The following is a 13,761-nucleotide window of genomic DNA, read 5'->3' as shown; positions in this document are numbered from 1 at the left end:
TTCTGGAAATTGGTTGCACAATAATGTGAATGTACTTAATACTGTAATACTGCTGAACTGTATACTTTAAAATGGTTGAGATGGTAAATTTTATGTTATATATGTTTTACTACAATTAAAACGAACAAAAAATATTTACTTGCTTAGAGCCTGGTGCTGATAACACCAAAGTGAAGGGTTCTGATCCCCTTATCGGCTAGCCACCAAAAAAAAAAAAAAAAAAAAAAAAATTGGATGGGAGGATGAGTGGGTGGATGAATGAATGAATGGCCAGTGGTTAGATCTCAAGTTCCACCCTCCCTCCTGGCTCAAGAATTACCAAGTTATAGAAGTTATCCTGTCCAAGTCCTTCAATACACATATAGGGGAACTGAGGCTTGGAGAAGAGAAGTTTACCCAGTTAGGCAGAGTCAAGCAGGGACCGGCTGACATAACCCCTCTCAGCACATACTGGGCCTCCCCGTCTTTTCCCACTGAGCGCCTGTGGACCGCGCACATCCTTGCTCTCAGGGTTGGAGATGAGACCTAAGATCTGCCTTCCAGACCTGGCTGCCACATGCTCCCTTCCTCCCCTCCTGCAGAAGCCCAAGTACCAGGTACGCTGGAAGATCATCGAGAGCTATGAGGGCAACAGTTACACCTTCATCGACCCCACCCAGCTGCCCTACAATGAGAAGTGGGAGTTCCCCCGCACCAACCTGCAGTTTGGTGAGATGGGGTCTCAGCACCCCACGCCCTCCCATCATGGAACCAGTGGGGCTGTTGGGAGCCTGTGGGCCCTTAGAGAGAGGCCCTTTGGTGGCCAGGGACCTAAGGAGCCTGTGTTTGTGGCAGGTAAGACCCTTGGAGCCGGTGCCTTTGGGAAGGTGGTAGAGGCCACAGCCTTTGGTCTGGGCAAGGAAGACGCTGTCCTGAAGGTGGCTGTGAAAATGCTGAAGTGTGAGCGAGGGGAAGGGCTGGGGAGGTGGGGAAGGGTTGGGAACAGGGTATGTTGGGTATGGGCAAGAGGCGTCACCCACATTTTCAGTCTGTTGGAGCCTGGGGGACAGAGCCTGGGATTGTGGATGAGGACTTGGCTTTTTGTGTGAGCTCCAGGCTCCCTCTGACTCCTCGGTCTGAGGAGGTCTAAGTCAACCTTTGACTAGAGATTCTGACTGGGCGCCAGGGAGGCTAGGGTGCACAGAGGCCACCTAGGGCCATGACCTCATCACAGCTTGGCTTCCTGTCACTCTGAGGCCAGCTTAGTGACAGGCCACCCCTCCTCTCTTTCTCTCTCCCTGACTCCCACCTGTGTGTCTGAATCTTCTTCTCCTTCTTTTGGCCTCTGATGGCTCCGGGTCTCTGGGCTCCCCTGCTGGCTCCCCTGGTCTTTGCATTTGGCCCCCATCTGTGTGGTTCTCTACATACTGCCCTCTCCTCACCTGTGGGACCTGGGGCCCCATTTCCCAGCCACGGCTCACGCTGATGAGAAGGAGGCCCTCATGTCAGAACTGAAGATCATGAGTCACCTGGGCCAACATGAGAACATAGTCAACCTTCTGGGAGCCTGCACCCATGGAGGTGAGGGGCCCTGGAGGGCATGGGGGCCCAAGGTCTTGGGGTCTGAGGGCCCAGGGCCATCTCACTCCATCTTCCCCTTTTCATCTGCTACAAGTGCCAGTGGGAGCCCTGTCTCAGCATCCCTTAAATGCATAGGCCAGATTCCTGGACTGTCAGGAGCTACTTACAGATGAAGCAGATAGTTCTGTGGAGCTCTCTCTAGTCAGTGGTTCTGACATTGGTGAGCATTAGAGCATCCAGAGAAGGAGATAAAAGTGCAGATTCTTGGGCCTGGCTTCCAGGAGTCTGATTCTGTGGGTTTGGAGTGAAGCTCCCAAATCTACCTTTTAAGAAGCCCCCACCCAAAGATGTTTGGACACTGCCCCCGGGGTCTACAGAAGTGCCCTAAATTGTTGGGACTCCAAGTCCACCCCTATCCTCTTACCTATAGCAAATTTGACCAATATTGAACTGCCACAGATTTCCTTTGAAGAAAGAATTCTTTGGCTAAAAATTTTTTTGAAGTTCTTCTGCTTTAGATAGATGGGGTTGAGAGGCACAGAGAAACTTGTCCACAGAGGCAGGATTAGACTTGGGTGTGTCAAGTACCAGTCCAGAGAGCCTCACTGCCCTCAGCCCGTGCTCTGTTCATGCAGGGGAGCAGAGTTAGGGGTGCACTCACCCCTCCCTCACCCCACACTCTCGGCTGCTCTAGGCCCTGTCCTAGTCATCACTGAGTACTGCTGCTATGGTGACCTGCTCAACTTTCTGCGAAGGAAGGCTGAGGCCATGCTGGGATCCAGCCTGAGTCCGGGCCAGGACCCCGAGGGGGGCACTGGATACAAGAACATCAACCTGGAGAAGAAATATGTCCGCAGGTATACCTGGAAAAGAATAGGAAGGAAGCCAGGATGGGAGGTGGGCCTTCCCAGTTCTGCCTTCAAAGCCAGCTCATGGTCGGGTGGCTGTGTGGCCCTCCCATTCCCATCTGTGCCATGACAGTAGCTACCCCAGGTTTTACAGGCAACTCTGCTTTTCTGCTATTTATTCCCATCATTCAACAAACATTTGAGCACCTACTATGTTCCGGGAGTGTGGAGGGCAAAGATGAGAAGCTCATAGTCTGGTGGAGACATGTGTTAATTAAATCATCATCTTAATGTACGTAAAAGACCAACCAAGATCTGTGCCTGAAGCCCTAGCCAGAGACGGGCAGATCTGGGGGATAATTGCCCATTTCTCCCACAGCATGTGTTCTTAGGGGTTGCAGCAGAACACCCATTCCATTTAAGAGTTTCCACATGGCCACGGAGAAGTGGAGACAGAGCCTGTTAGTTGTTGGGTGAGAGGAGGCAAAGCAGCATGACTGTGGCCAGGGCCTTGGTCCACTTGGGCCTCAGTTTCCCCAGGCAAGCCATCAGAGTGTTGAACCTCTCAGGGTCTTTCCGGCTCTGTTGTTCTATTATGCTGTGATTCCTGGAAGCAACCCAGAGGCAGATGGACAGAGAGCCACATGGGGAACCAAAGAAAGGAAGTGGAGAGTTTCATGTCACACGAATCAGAGGCAGAGGTGGAGCTAGAATTCTGCTCTCTTGACTTCGGGTTAGTACTCACCAAAACCACACTGCTGTCCTGGAGGTCTTTTCCTTAGGGATTTGTGGGGCCTCAGAGCCAGGCTGCTGGGGGCCAGGACAGGATCTGAATGAGAAGAGTGTGCATTGTGCTCTTATCCTAAATACTGTCAGCTGCCAAGCCTGGGGAGGCAAAGTGGAAGGAATCCATCTCTCTTCATCCAGTGTCCTCAGAAATGGGGGCCTGCAGGTCTGCTTCCTCTTCTGATTCTGACACCCCTCTGAGAGGATGGTACACACAGGGCCTCTGCAGGCTGGAACCTTAGGCCAGACCAAATCAAAAGAGTACCAAAGAAAAGTACTAGCTTCCGTCTTCAAATATGCCAAGAAGGAAAGTATTCCCAGAATGGGTAAACTGCAAGGGCAAATGGCATGTGAACCAATCCTGTCAATGGGATCCCCAGGCTATGTTAATACAAGTATCGTTTCTAGAGCAAGGGAAGAGATGGCTTTGCCATGGTTAGATTATACAGAAAACACCAGGTTCTCTCTGGGAACATTGTCAAGATGCATAACTTTAGTGCAGAGGGGACAGGAAGGTGAGAGGTTCAGAAATCATATCTGGATGGAATGTTAGAATTCAGTCTAGAGCAGTGCTTCTCAAACTCACTTGCTGCCCAATGCGTGGGCTCACAGCTGGGGGCTGTTAGAAGTGTGCCATCTCAGGCCCACCCATTCAGACCTGCTGAGTTGGAATCTGCAGGTGATTCATCTGCAGAAGAATTACAGTTTAAGAAGCTCTACTCTAGACCAGTGGGCCTCAACCCAGGCTGTACATTGGAATTGCCTGGAGAGATTTAAAACTGAATGACTGTTTTGTCCCTAGAGTTTCTGAAGTCTGATGGTCTGGGCATGGTGAGTGTTAAAAGCTCTCCAGGTGATATTAATGAGAAGCCAGCCAGGGTGAAAGCCACAGTTTAGAGAAGAGAGGCTTCAAAGAAGGGGCCCTAGAATATGCCCAAATTCCAGCAGGGCTGTTATGGGGAAGAGGGTACCTACTCCTCTGTGGCCCTTTAGGGTAGAGCAAGGAACAGGAGGAAAATCCCAAGGGTAGACTGGCATTAGAATCAACAAAGAAGGTTCTAACAGGTGGAGCTGCCCAAAGATAGAAGGGGTTGTAAGCTCCCTCAGTGGGGATGGCCAAGCAGAGATCAATGATCACTCAGATGAAATGTGGCAGGGGGTTCCTTATCAGAAAGGGATGCTCAAGTTGATCTTGAGGTCTCTTCCCTTCCCTGGTGATTGGCTAGGAGAGTTCATGGAGTGGCTGGAGGCCAAGGCCTGATCTGGGCAGTGCAGTAATGAAGACTTACCATACCCACTTCCCCAACCCTCCTATACAGGGACAGTGGCTTCTCCAGCCAGGGTATGGACACCTATGTGGAGATGAGGCCTGTTTCCACTTCTTCAAACGACTCCTCTGAGCAAGGTGAGGAGGTACCAAGGTCAGGGGAGAGGAGAAAGGCTGCTGGAGGTTGAGACCTGGGAGGGGCAGGGGTGTGGCGGGGCTGCCTGATGCCTCTTCCCACCCCAGACCTGGACAAGGAGGATGGACGGCCATTGGAGCTCCGGGACCTGCTCCATTTCTCCAGCCAAGTGGCCCAGGGCATGGCCTTCCTTGCTTCCAAGAATGTGAGTCAGAACTGGGTCCCAGCCTGTAGCCACCCAGGTCACTGATGGGGGGAGGCTGAACCTCTGTGAGGCTGGACGAGTGATGGGGAGGGGGAGAAAAGGGGAATGTGTGAGCAGACAAGAGAGCAAGAGAGCATGTGGGCAGTGGCCTCAAAGGGCTTCAGGAGTGAGTGGGAGAAAGCTGTGCCCAGGGCGAGCGAGTTCCTTCAGAAGGGGTGGAGTTCCCAGTCTGGGTGGTGCCTGTTTCCCTGGTTTGCAGGAGGCTGGGAAGGGTACCAGTTCCCAAAACCGGCTTTATTCATTCATTTTAACTCAATTGTATGAACAAGACAACAGCTGTCTCCCCTAATGAAGCACACAGTCTCATGGGGATGACACTAAAACCTTCCTCATAGAGTTGTGAGGATATCAGACATTGTATAAAATATACTCAGCCCAGGAATAAGTGCCCAGGAAATGCAAGCTCTTACCATCATCCTTGGAACACAGACTTGAGAGTCAATGGTTTGATTGCTGGCTCTGCCACTTGCTATGTGATTTTGAACAACTATTTAAATTCTCTGGGCCTTGGCTTCTACACCTATAAAAATGGGCTTAATCACAGAATTGTGAATAAAATAGTTACGATGTGTGCAAATGCTTAGGGGAGGGCCTGGCACAGTTAGACCTTGAAGGCAGCAGTTGCTACTATTACCTCTACTGGTGTGGGCCAGAGGGCTCGTTGCTTCTGGGGACAGAGCAGACCACCTGGCTCTAAGTCAGCTCCTGCTGCTCAGGGCAAAGGGCTAGAAGGGCCCCCGCAGCTCAGGGGATGGTGGTTTCTAAACATTAGATTGTCTGATTACATTACATTTTTTCACACTGTGGTAGAAGGTATGACAGGTAAAGGACCAATACTGATGTCCTCTCCCTTGATGGGGACCCCAAATCCTTCTAGGGCCCATGCTGCTCCTCACCTTGGGTTCAGTAAGGGGAGGGCCTGAGACTAACCTGCAGTGCTCTCCCTCAGTGCATCCACCGGGATGTGGCAGCCCGAAACGTACTGTTGACCAGTGGGCATGTGGCCAAGATTGGGGACTTTGGGCTGGCTAGGGACATCATGAATGACTCCAACTACATCGTTAAAGGCAACGTGAGTGCTAGGAGGGGTTGAGCTGGATTGGGGAGGGGTGGGAGGGCCAGGTCCCAAAGTGACTGGGGACTATCATGCCAGGCCCGCCTGCCTGTGAAGTGGATGGCCCCAGAGAGCATCTTTGACTGCATCTACACGGTTCAGAGCGACGTCTGGTCCTACGGCATCCTCCTCTGGGAGATCTTCTCCCTTGGTGAGCTGCTGGGCCCAGTCCAGACTCAGCCTGGGGCTGACTGCTCTTTGGCTGGTGGGAGTGAAGGGATGGACTAGGGCTCTCAAAACCTGGCACTGCAGCTCCTGGCTCGAGTTGTCTACTAGCTCCCATTTCCTGAGGACTGGGCACAGGGATTTGTGCTCAGTCCTTAAATATATTGTGTGTGTGTGTGTGTGTGCTCAGTCCTTAAATATATTGTGTGTGTGTGTGTGTGTGTGTGTGTGCTCAGTCCTTAAATATAGTGTGTGTAAGGTCAATTGGTGTTATTGGCACCACCTTAAATGCACTGCTCTAACAATCTCATAACAACCTCTTTTTGTCCCAACTTTACTGATACACAATGGAAGCTCTGGTCTGATTCCAAAGCCTGTGCTGGAATTCTTTGTATGGTGTGATACAGCCTGGCTGAAGGCACGGTGCCTGGCACACCATAAGCACTGGATTAAGAGTAGCTGCTGTTCTAGTGTCACAGTCCAGGTTGGACTCTTTACGCTCAGCCTCACTGAGATGTGTGGGTATGGGGCAAGAGGAAGAGGAAGGCAAGCAATGAGCACGGCCTCTTACATGATCTTGGCCTTTGCAGGGCTGAACCCCTACCCTGGCATCCTGGTGAATAGCAAGTTCTATAAACTGGTGAAGGATGGATACCAAATGGCCCAGCCTGCGTTTGCCCCAAAGATCATGTAAGTGAAGGCATCCCAGGGAGTGAAGAGCACACCCCAGGCTTTGGCTGAAAGGGAATGGAAAGGCATGTGGCCCTGGTCTTTCCCTGTCCAAAATGTTCCAGGGTCAGGCTTCATCTCTCCCACAGTGGACTCTAAAACAAGCCCCTTTTATTGAGTTCAGGGTTTCCACTGGTTTCCCAGGTGGTATGAGATGTTCTCACAGAGGGCTCTCAACTGATGCTGGTCCTAAACTTAGATGACAGACTTTTAACTCAGACTGTTACTATGGTGACCCCATGGATGCCAAATGGCTTCATCTGTCGATGTGGGGGTGATGAAAGTACTGTGAGGATTAAATGAGATAACATGTGCCAAGGACTTTAGCACAGATTTTATGCTAAACTCACTTTTCACTAGGTATGGGGATGTCTCTGCTGGGTAGGCCTCTTGGGGGGTGGGTAACAGTCCCAGACCCTAGGGAGCTACACATACGCAACGTCTGTCCTGTCTCCAGATACAGCATCATGCAGGCCTGCTGGGCCCTGGAGCCTACCAGCAGACCCACCTTCCAACAGATCTGCTCCCTCCTTCAGGAGCAGGCCCACGTGGACAGGAGAGAGCAGGTGAGTGGAGCTAGGCTCAGGTGGGTGGCTAGCGAAAACAGGCGGGGCTAGGCCTCATGAATCTGGTACTGACTGTCCCTGGTCTCTCCTGCCCTCAGGACTATGCCAATCTGGTAAGCAGCAGTAGCAGTGGTGGCGGTGGCAGCAGCAGTGAGCCAGAGGAGGACAGCTCTAGTGAGCACCTGGCCTGCTGTGAGCAAGGGGATATCGCCCAGCCCTTGTTGCAGCCCAACAACTACCAGTTCTGCTGAGGCAGTGACGAAACAGGGAGCTTCAACTCCTCCATGAAGGGGTGACATGGGGAGAATATACAAACTCTGCCCTGGGTCATTTCACTGAACAGCTCGGCTCAGCTCTGAAATTTGGGAATGTGAGGGTCCAGGGGAGGTCAGAGAGGACCCCATTCCCACAGCCTGGGCCATCACTGCCAGTCAGGGGCTGGGGGCTAAGCCCCCACCCTTTCCCTCCAACTGCTCTCATGGTGTTGGCCTCATGTTCACTATGCCAACTAGTAAACCGCAGCTTACTCTCTTAATCTTGTTCCCATGTCCAAAACCTTCCCTCATCCTGTTGTGTCTCAATGGAAATGGACTGATTTTGTACCTATGATGGCCCCAGGAGCTGCCCTGATATTGAGAAAACAAGGCTCCTTGGGGCTAGACAGCCTAGCAGAGTGGTGGGATCACCCGCTAACTGAGTGTGGACAGCTGCTCACAGACTGCACTCAGCTCAAGCCCCTCAGAGCAGGAGCCTCAGTAAGAATCTAAAAGGGCCTCCTAGTTTCTGCCGTAAAGCCTTCTTCACCCCACCCTGGATCTGGTACTGCTATAATGAGCCAGTGGCAGCTAAAAGTTAGGGGTATTCTATCCAGTCCCATCATATTGGCTGGAAGGCAGGGGATCTTGGTGTGCAGCTGGCCACACCAAACAAGAAGCGCACATTGCCCCAAGCTGACTCATCACAACTAACAGTCACGCTGCGGGAGTTTCTGTCAGCATTAAACTAACAGCATTAACGCAGCTGGCCTCTGGTTCTTGGCGCCACAAATTCCCTATGACCTCCTTCGATTCCCCCTTCATGTAAAGTGATAAGCACCTCTGGAGCTTGAGCACACTGTGCCCCACATAATGAGCACGGAATTGACTCTTGCTTCACCAAAACCAGATAATTTAATAAAGTTTATTCTTGTTGGGGGAAGAAGGAGGGGAAAAAAGCCACCTACTCCACTCCTCTCAATAAATTAAATAACACACGGCCAATTCCCGCGCCCTAAGCAAACCTTGGGCACTTGAGCCAGTCCTGCTGTTTCCTTACGGCCCAGTCTGCTTCCCCTTCACAGAAGGGAGTTTTTCCTACTGCTGCCAGGTTATGTCATGAAAACAGGCCACATCCCCTCTGTGGTGAGGCTCTGGGGGCCTGGAGAGGATGCAGAGTGCAGCAGCAGTGGCCAGGGGAAGGAGGAAGGGGATTCTCTTCCTCAAATCCCAGGGCAGAGAGGACACTACTAGAAGAGAGCTGTGGCTGACTGTTCCTCCCTCCTCAGCTTCCTTCAGATGAGGGTGCAGGAAGAGGAAGAGGAAAATGCATCCCTCCTTTTGGGAGAATCAAGAGCCCAAAGAGACCCCTAGGGCAAATGAGGCTGCCAACGCCCCTAGTCAAAAGTGACAGGTTAAGGAACTCATGTGGCTGTTGGGCTGGAACCAGTGCTTCCCTGGGATGGGAAGAGACTTCAGCAGCCTCCCAGCCCAGTGCTGGGACTTCTGTCTTAGCCCACCCAGGACCTCCATCCTAACCTGCAGCAGGCCCCAGGGAAGCCACCAGCTCCTGGCCTTTCCCTCATGCTCCCTCCCTATGTTAATGATACTAGTCCCCCCCAAGTGCTCCCTCAGGGCCAGTAAGGGCTTTCCTGGCACCTCTCCTGACTCCAAGAGGGTTGAGAACTGAGGACCCTGGGCCTCACTGTGCTCAGAAAATGGAAGCTCTTTGGTCAGTCCCAGCAGTTAGAGGCCCTTCCAAAAGGTGACCACTTCCACAGGTTCCCTGGACAGATCTGCCTTGGGCAAGGGCCTTACTATGGCTTCAGAGAGATGGTGTAGTCCCCGTACAACAGCCTGGATTATTCCGCCACCTGGATTATGTGGCCACCTCCTCTTCCTCACCCTCTTCCTCTGTCTCTGTCTTGATCTGAGCAACCCCAAGGCGGTAGAGGGTGTCACGGATGACCACCTCGCCAGGCTGGCAGCTCTGCACAATGTCATGGATCTGCCGGTTGACAATCTCGCGGCTGGTGAGGAAGTCCATGAGGCGGTTGTAGAGGTAATAGTGGGTAGCATTGTCAAAGGCAATGGGCCGCTGGCGGATGCTGTTTGGTTTGCTGTCCATAATGGAGGCCAGGATGGTTGTGTAGGGTGCCAACTCAGGGCACAGTGCCAAGGAGCGGTGCCCAGCGCTGGGGTCACCGGGACTGGGCTGTGTGCCTGCATGGACAATGTGCCGTGTGGCAGTCTTGGTGACTGGGTGCTGGACAGAGTGTTCAGCCTCTGTCATGTCCACGGTATAATGCTGGTCCAAAAGCTCCGGGCAGGACACGCTCTAGAGGAGATGAGAAGCCATTTTGACAAGAGGGAATGACTGAGGTAGAACCTGAGTGGTGGATGAGTGCAAAGGCTATGGGGCCAGCCAGCCCAGTTTCAATCCTAGCATCACCATGTGCTGTATTTCCTGGGCCAAGTCCTCCTTGGATGGCAGTAACTGTGGTCACGTCCCATAGTAGATAATAGGTTACTTGAGTTGTTATTATTATTGCACCAGTCAATTCAGGCTGATGGGAGCAGGGGGAACTGGCTCTGACTGAGGCTATGACACCTTTCTAGAGTCCCGGCACGAACAGAACCAGGAAGTGATGACAATGATGTCTCCAAGTCACAGCTGGAGGCCTTCCCCTCCCATTATGCATCCTGGCAGGGGCACCCACCTCCCTTCTTGCTCTTCCCTTCCTCCTAATATCAGTCCTAATGCCTCTTCCAGAAAAAGCCAAAGGCTAGCCTTGGAGAGTATGTGCCTCTGGTAAGAACTACTGCCCAGTACAATGTACCAAGACACAGAAGCAAGGGCTTTGTCACTAATTGGCTATGTGACACCCTAGACAAGTCCATGTCCCCCTATGGATCTTAGTTTCCCCTTTTGATAAAAGAGGGTTGGGTAAGACCAGTGTTTTCTAAACCACTGTGCCCCTATGTCACAAAAGGCATGCTGTGCAGAATATTCATGGTCAAATCTAAGACACAATGGATTAAACATTGTACTTCAGGGCAGGTCAGGCTTTTAAAATGTCAGTATGCAAAATGACCCTCAAAGGTGGCAATCTTCTAGGCTTATCTGGAAGGCAACCTCTTTTAACATAAGATACATGTGTTTGGGATACCCCAGGCACACTGTGACATGCTGTGGCCTCATACATAAGGGTTGGTCAATCAAAATTTGTGGCTTCACAGCATCAAGACAAAATATTGATAGAGAAGAAGGATGCTAGAGGTGGCTCCAGGAGGATGAGACATGGTGGCTGAGGGATTTACTCTAGTTCCTCAGGAAGTAACTCACCACAGGTGGCTCCATGGGGCTAGAGAAACAGCCCTGGTTCCTCCCCCACATCTGGCTGGTCAGCTCTGGGTAGCAGAGGTCAGCACACAGGGCCACTGGTGTGGCCATATCTACCATGTAGACAGGCGGCCAATGGCGGGAAGAGGCAAGCAGATCCACATGGTCACGGGCACTCTCACCCCGCACAAGATACTTGGAGCCGCACACCACCTGCAGAGGAGATGGAGGGCACGGCGCAGGGTTAGGAAGCTAAGCAAGAAGCCAGCCTGCTGGCAGACTGAGCACAGCCCTCACTCACTCCTTCCCAGGAAGATGAGTAATTGGTTTCCATCCTGCCAGAGCCAATGACCTTCTGCTCCCCTCCTATTTCTGTCCCTAAATGAAGTGACCAGCTCATCCTTGCCCTCCTAAAAGATGGAAGTATCCTGTCCTCAACTCAGGCTGAGAGGCACCTCAGGACATCTCTAGACTCCACTCCCTTCACATCACCCTACCAGGCATGTCTAGTGGTTACCAGTCCCAACTAAGAGCTGGTTAAAAATGGAGATTTCTGGGCCCCAACCCAAACCTAAAGAATTAGTCTCTCTCAGATGGAGTCTAAGTATTGTAAGTATTTTGATAAAGATCTGTATTCTGAGCAAGCTCCCCACCAGACCCCAACGTGCTGCCCAGATAGGAGACCCTGATTAGTCTAGTAAACACCTTTACTGACAGGGTCCTCTAAGCACCATTCCATTACTGGACAGCTGTGGGTACACTGGAGAACTCTGCCTTCACACCCCACCTGGCTGTCGCCTCTAAGTGATACCTCTCCCTCATCATAGGCTCAAGACCTACAGCTCTCATGCCCCTGTGTTGTCAACTGCTTCTCATGAGATAAGCCCCAGTCATACGAACACAGTTTTCTGAGCAGGCTTTGATCTGCCCAGGACAGAGGCATCAAGCATCTTCCTCAGAAAGCTTTTGTCAAAGCAGTTGATAACCTGATTCTTCTTATAGCCCGCTGACTCAGGCAGGTCACCATGCTGACACACGCACCTCAGTAAACTGAAGGCTATACTAAGCCATCTCTCCACTATTCAATACTTGATAAGTGGATTTTCTGTCCCTGTATATTCCTGGGTCTATTCTGTCATCTAGTATACAATCTGTCCTAGAACTATCCTAGTGCTCACCCTGTCAGTGCCTTCCAAAGACGTATGGAGTGATCTTCCTAAACCAAAATCAGACCATGTCACCACCCCTATTCAAAACCAAAGGTCCCTTGTCACTCTCAGAATAAAATCCAACTGTTACCCTGGCCTTTAAAGCTCCACACGACTTGGCCTCCTCCACCCTCCCTCCTCTTGGCTCACTATGCTTCCCCACTCAGGCCTTGGTGGTCCATCCACTGGAACACTTCTTCCCTGGTTCATCACTGAGGCTCCTGCATGTCTTTCAGGTCTCAGCCTCCTCTGGCTTCCTCACAGACAGCAGCTCCCTCCCTGTTACTTTATATCTCAGGCCCTTATCTGGTTCCTTCAGAGCTACCACCACAAGCTGTGGTGACTTTATTTCCCCATTAAAATATGAGGTCAACTAGGGAGGAATGACATCTTTGCTGCTCACCCCTGTATCCTCAACAGCTGATGCAGGGCCCAACACGTGGTAAGGTGCTTAATAAATGCTCACAGATGAATAACCCAGGCTCCCTCCCTAGCCCACAGGGTGGTACCTGACCCATGGGCAGCTACTCCACAGGCTGCCCAGCAACCTAAGTCCCAGCCCCCAAAGGATGAACTCGATCAATCAGATTCTCTGTATGGGTAGTTTAACATTAGCAAATTCATCCCAAACTCCCTCTTGTTATCCTCTTACCTGATGGGGGCACACCTTGTAGATTTTACCCCCTGTGAGATGAGGAGGGGGCTGTCTAGCTCTGGTTCCATTCTGTACAGATTCATAGAGGGCCAATAAGGAGAAGCAGAGCTGGTTCTGGAGTGGAAGGACAAGATTAAAAACACAGGGTGAGAGCACAGCCTTATAATACCAAGGTCAAGGGTTCAGATCCCCATACCAGCCAGCTGCCAAAGAACAACAAAAGATAAAAACACAGGGGTGAATGCTAAGAGACCAGGCCTGGTGCTCGGCATCAAATGCTCACTTCAAGATCGAAAGCAAAAGAATCAACAGTCAGAGCCCGAGTGGGCCTTGAAGCCTTACCAGCCCAACCTCCTCCAGGTACAGGAGGGCAACTGGAGGCCCCAAAAGGATCAGGTTACAAGGCCAGCCAGACTGATCAAGCTGCCAGACTCTGAGACCCAGGTCCTTCTACTTCTTATAGGACAGAGAAACCTTCAACGAGGAGCTAACATTTGAATCTGAACTTGAAGTGTAACATTTCCAATGGCACAGAAACATCAAACAGTATATGGATAAAACACATGTACACATACAGTAGTTCCCTCTATCCATGGTTTCAGTTACCCATGGTCAGAAAATATTAAATAGAAAATTCCAGATATAAACAATTCATAAGTTTTAAATTGTATGCTGTTCTGAGTAAAATGATGAAATCTTGCACCATCTGTTCTGTCCTGCCTAGGACATGAATCATCCCCTAACCCACCCCGCCATGAGTTGCCAACATTGTCTACTCCTGACATCCAACCACTGACATTGGCATGGTTCAATGACCCAGGACCACCAAAGCGTATGATCCTCTGACAGTACATCAACAGCAGCC

At 51.3% G+C, this 13,761-nt stretch overlaps 2 protein-coding genes across 4 annotated transcripts in view; one reads left to right on the top strand and one right to left on the bottom strand.

The window, feature by feature from the left end:
• Positions 1 to 7,998, top strand: part of CSF1R (colony stimulating factor 1 receptor) — a 30,552-nt gene extending 22,554 nt beyond the window's left edge. The window contains exons 11-21 of the mRNA XM_063085141.1: positions 582 to 708; positions 835 to 939; positions 1,450 to 1,560; positions 2,255 to 2,417; positions 4,514 to 4,599; positions 4,705 to 4,802; positions 5,812 to 5,934; positions 6,016 to 6,127; positions 6,732 to 6,831; positions 7,328 to 7,436; positions 7,535 to 7,998. Coding sequence (XP_062941211.1) covers positions 582 to 708; positions 835 to 939; positions 1,450 to 1,560; positions 2,255 to 2,417; positions 4,514 to 4,599; positions 4,705 to 4,802; positions 5,812 to 5,934; positions 6,016 to 6,127; positions 6,732 to 6,831; positions 7,328 to 7,436; positions 7,535 to 7,687 — 1,287 coding nt within the window. The 3' untranslated portion in view covers positions 7,688 to 7,998. The remainder of the gene's footprint in view (positions 1 to 581; positions 709 to 834; positions 940 to 1,449; positions 1,561 to 2,254; positions 2,418 to 4,513; positions 4,600 to 4,704; positions 4,803 to 5,811; positions 5,935 to 6,015; positions 6,128 to 6,731; positions 6,832 to 7,327; positions 7,437 to 7,534) is intronic.
• Positions 7,999 to 8,601: 603 nt separating this feature from the next.
• Positions 8,602 to 13,761, bottom strand: part of HMGXB3 (HMG-box containing 3) — a 47,576-nt gene continuing 42,416 nt past the window's right edge. For all 3 annotated transcript variants that reach the window (XM_063085137.1, XM_063085138.1, XM_063085139.1), the window contains exons 18-20: positions 12,894 to 13,010; positions 11,037 to 11,246; positions 8,602 to 10,028 (exon numbers count right to left, since the gene is read on the bottom strand). In XM_063085137.1, coding sequence (XP_062941207.1) covers positions 9,570 to 10,028; positions 11,037 to 11,246; positions 12,894 to 13,010 — 786 coding nt within the window. In that variant the 3' untranslated portion in view covers positions 8,602 to 9,569. The remainder of the gene's footprint in view (positions 10,029 to 11,036; positions 11,247 to 12,893; positions 13,011 to 13,761) is intronic.

This window comes from Cynocephalus volans, chromosome 2 (assembly GCF_027409185.1).
Source record: "Cynocephalus volans isolate mCynVol1 chromosome 2, mCynVol1.pri, whole genome shotgun sequence".
In the NCBI taxonomy this organism is placed as follows: Eukaryota; Metazoa; Chordata; class Mammalia; order Dermoptera; family Cynocephalidae; genus Cynocephalus; species Cynocephalus volans.
The sequence above is the reverse complement of the archived record's forward strand: the minus strand, read 5'-3'. Positions and strand labels throughout refer to the sequence as shown.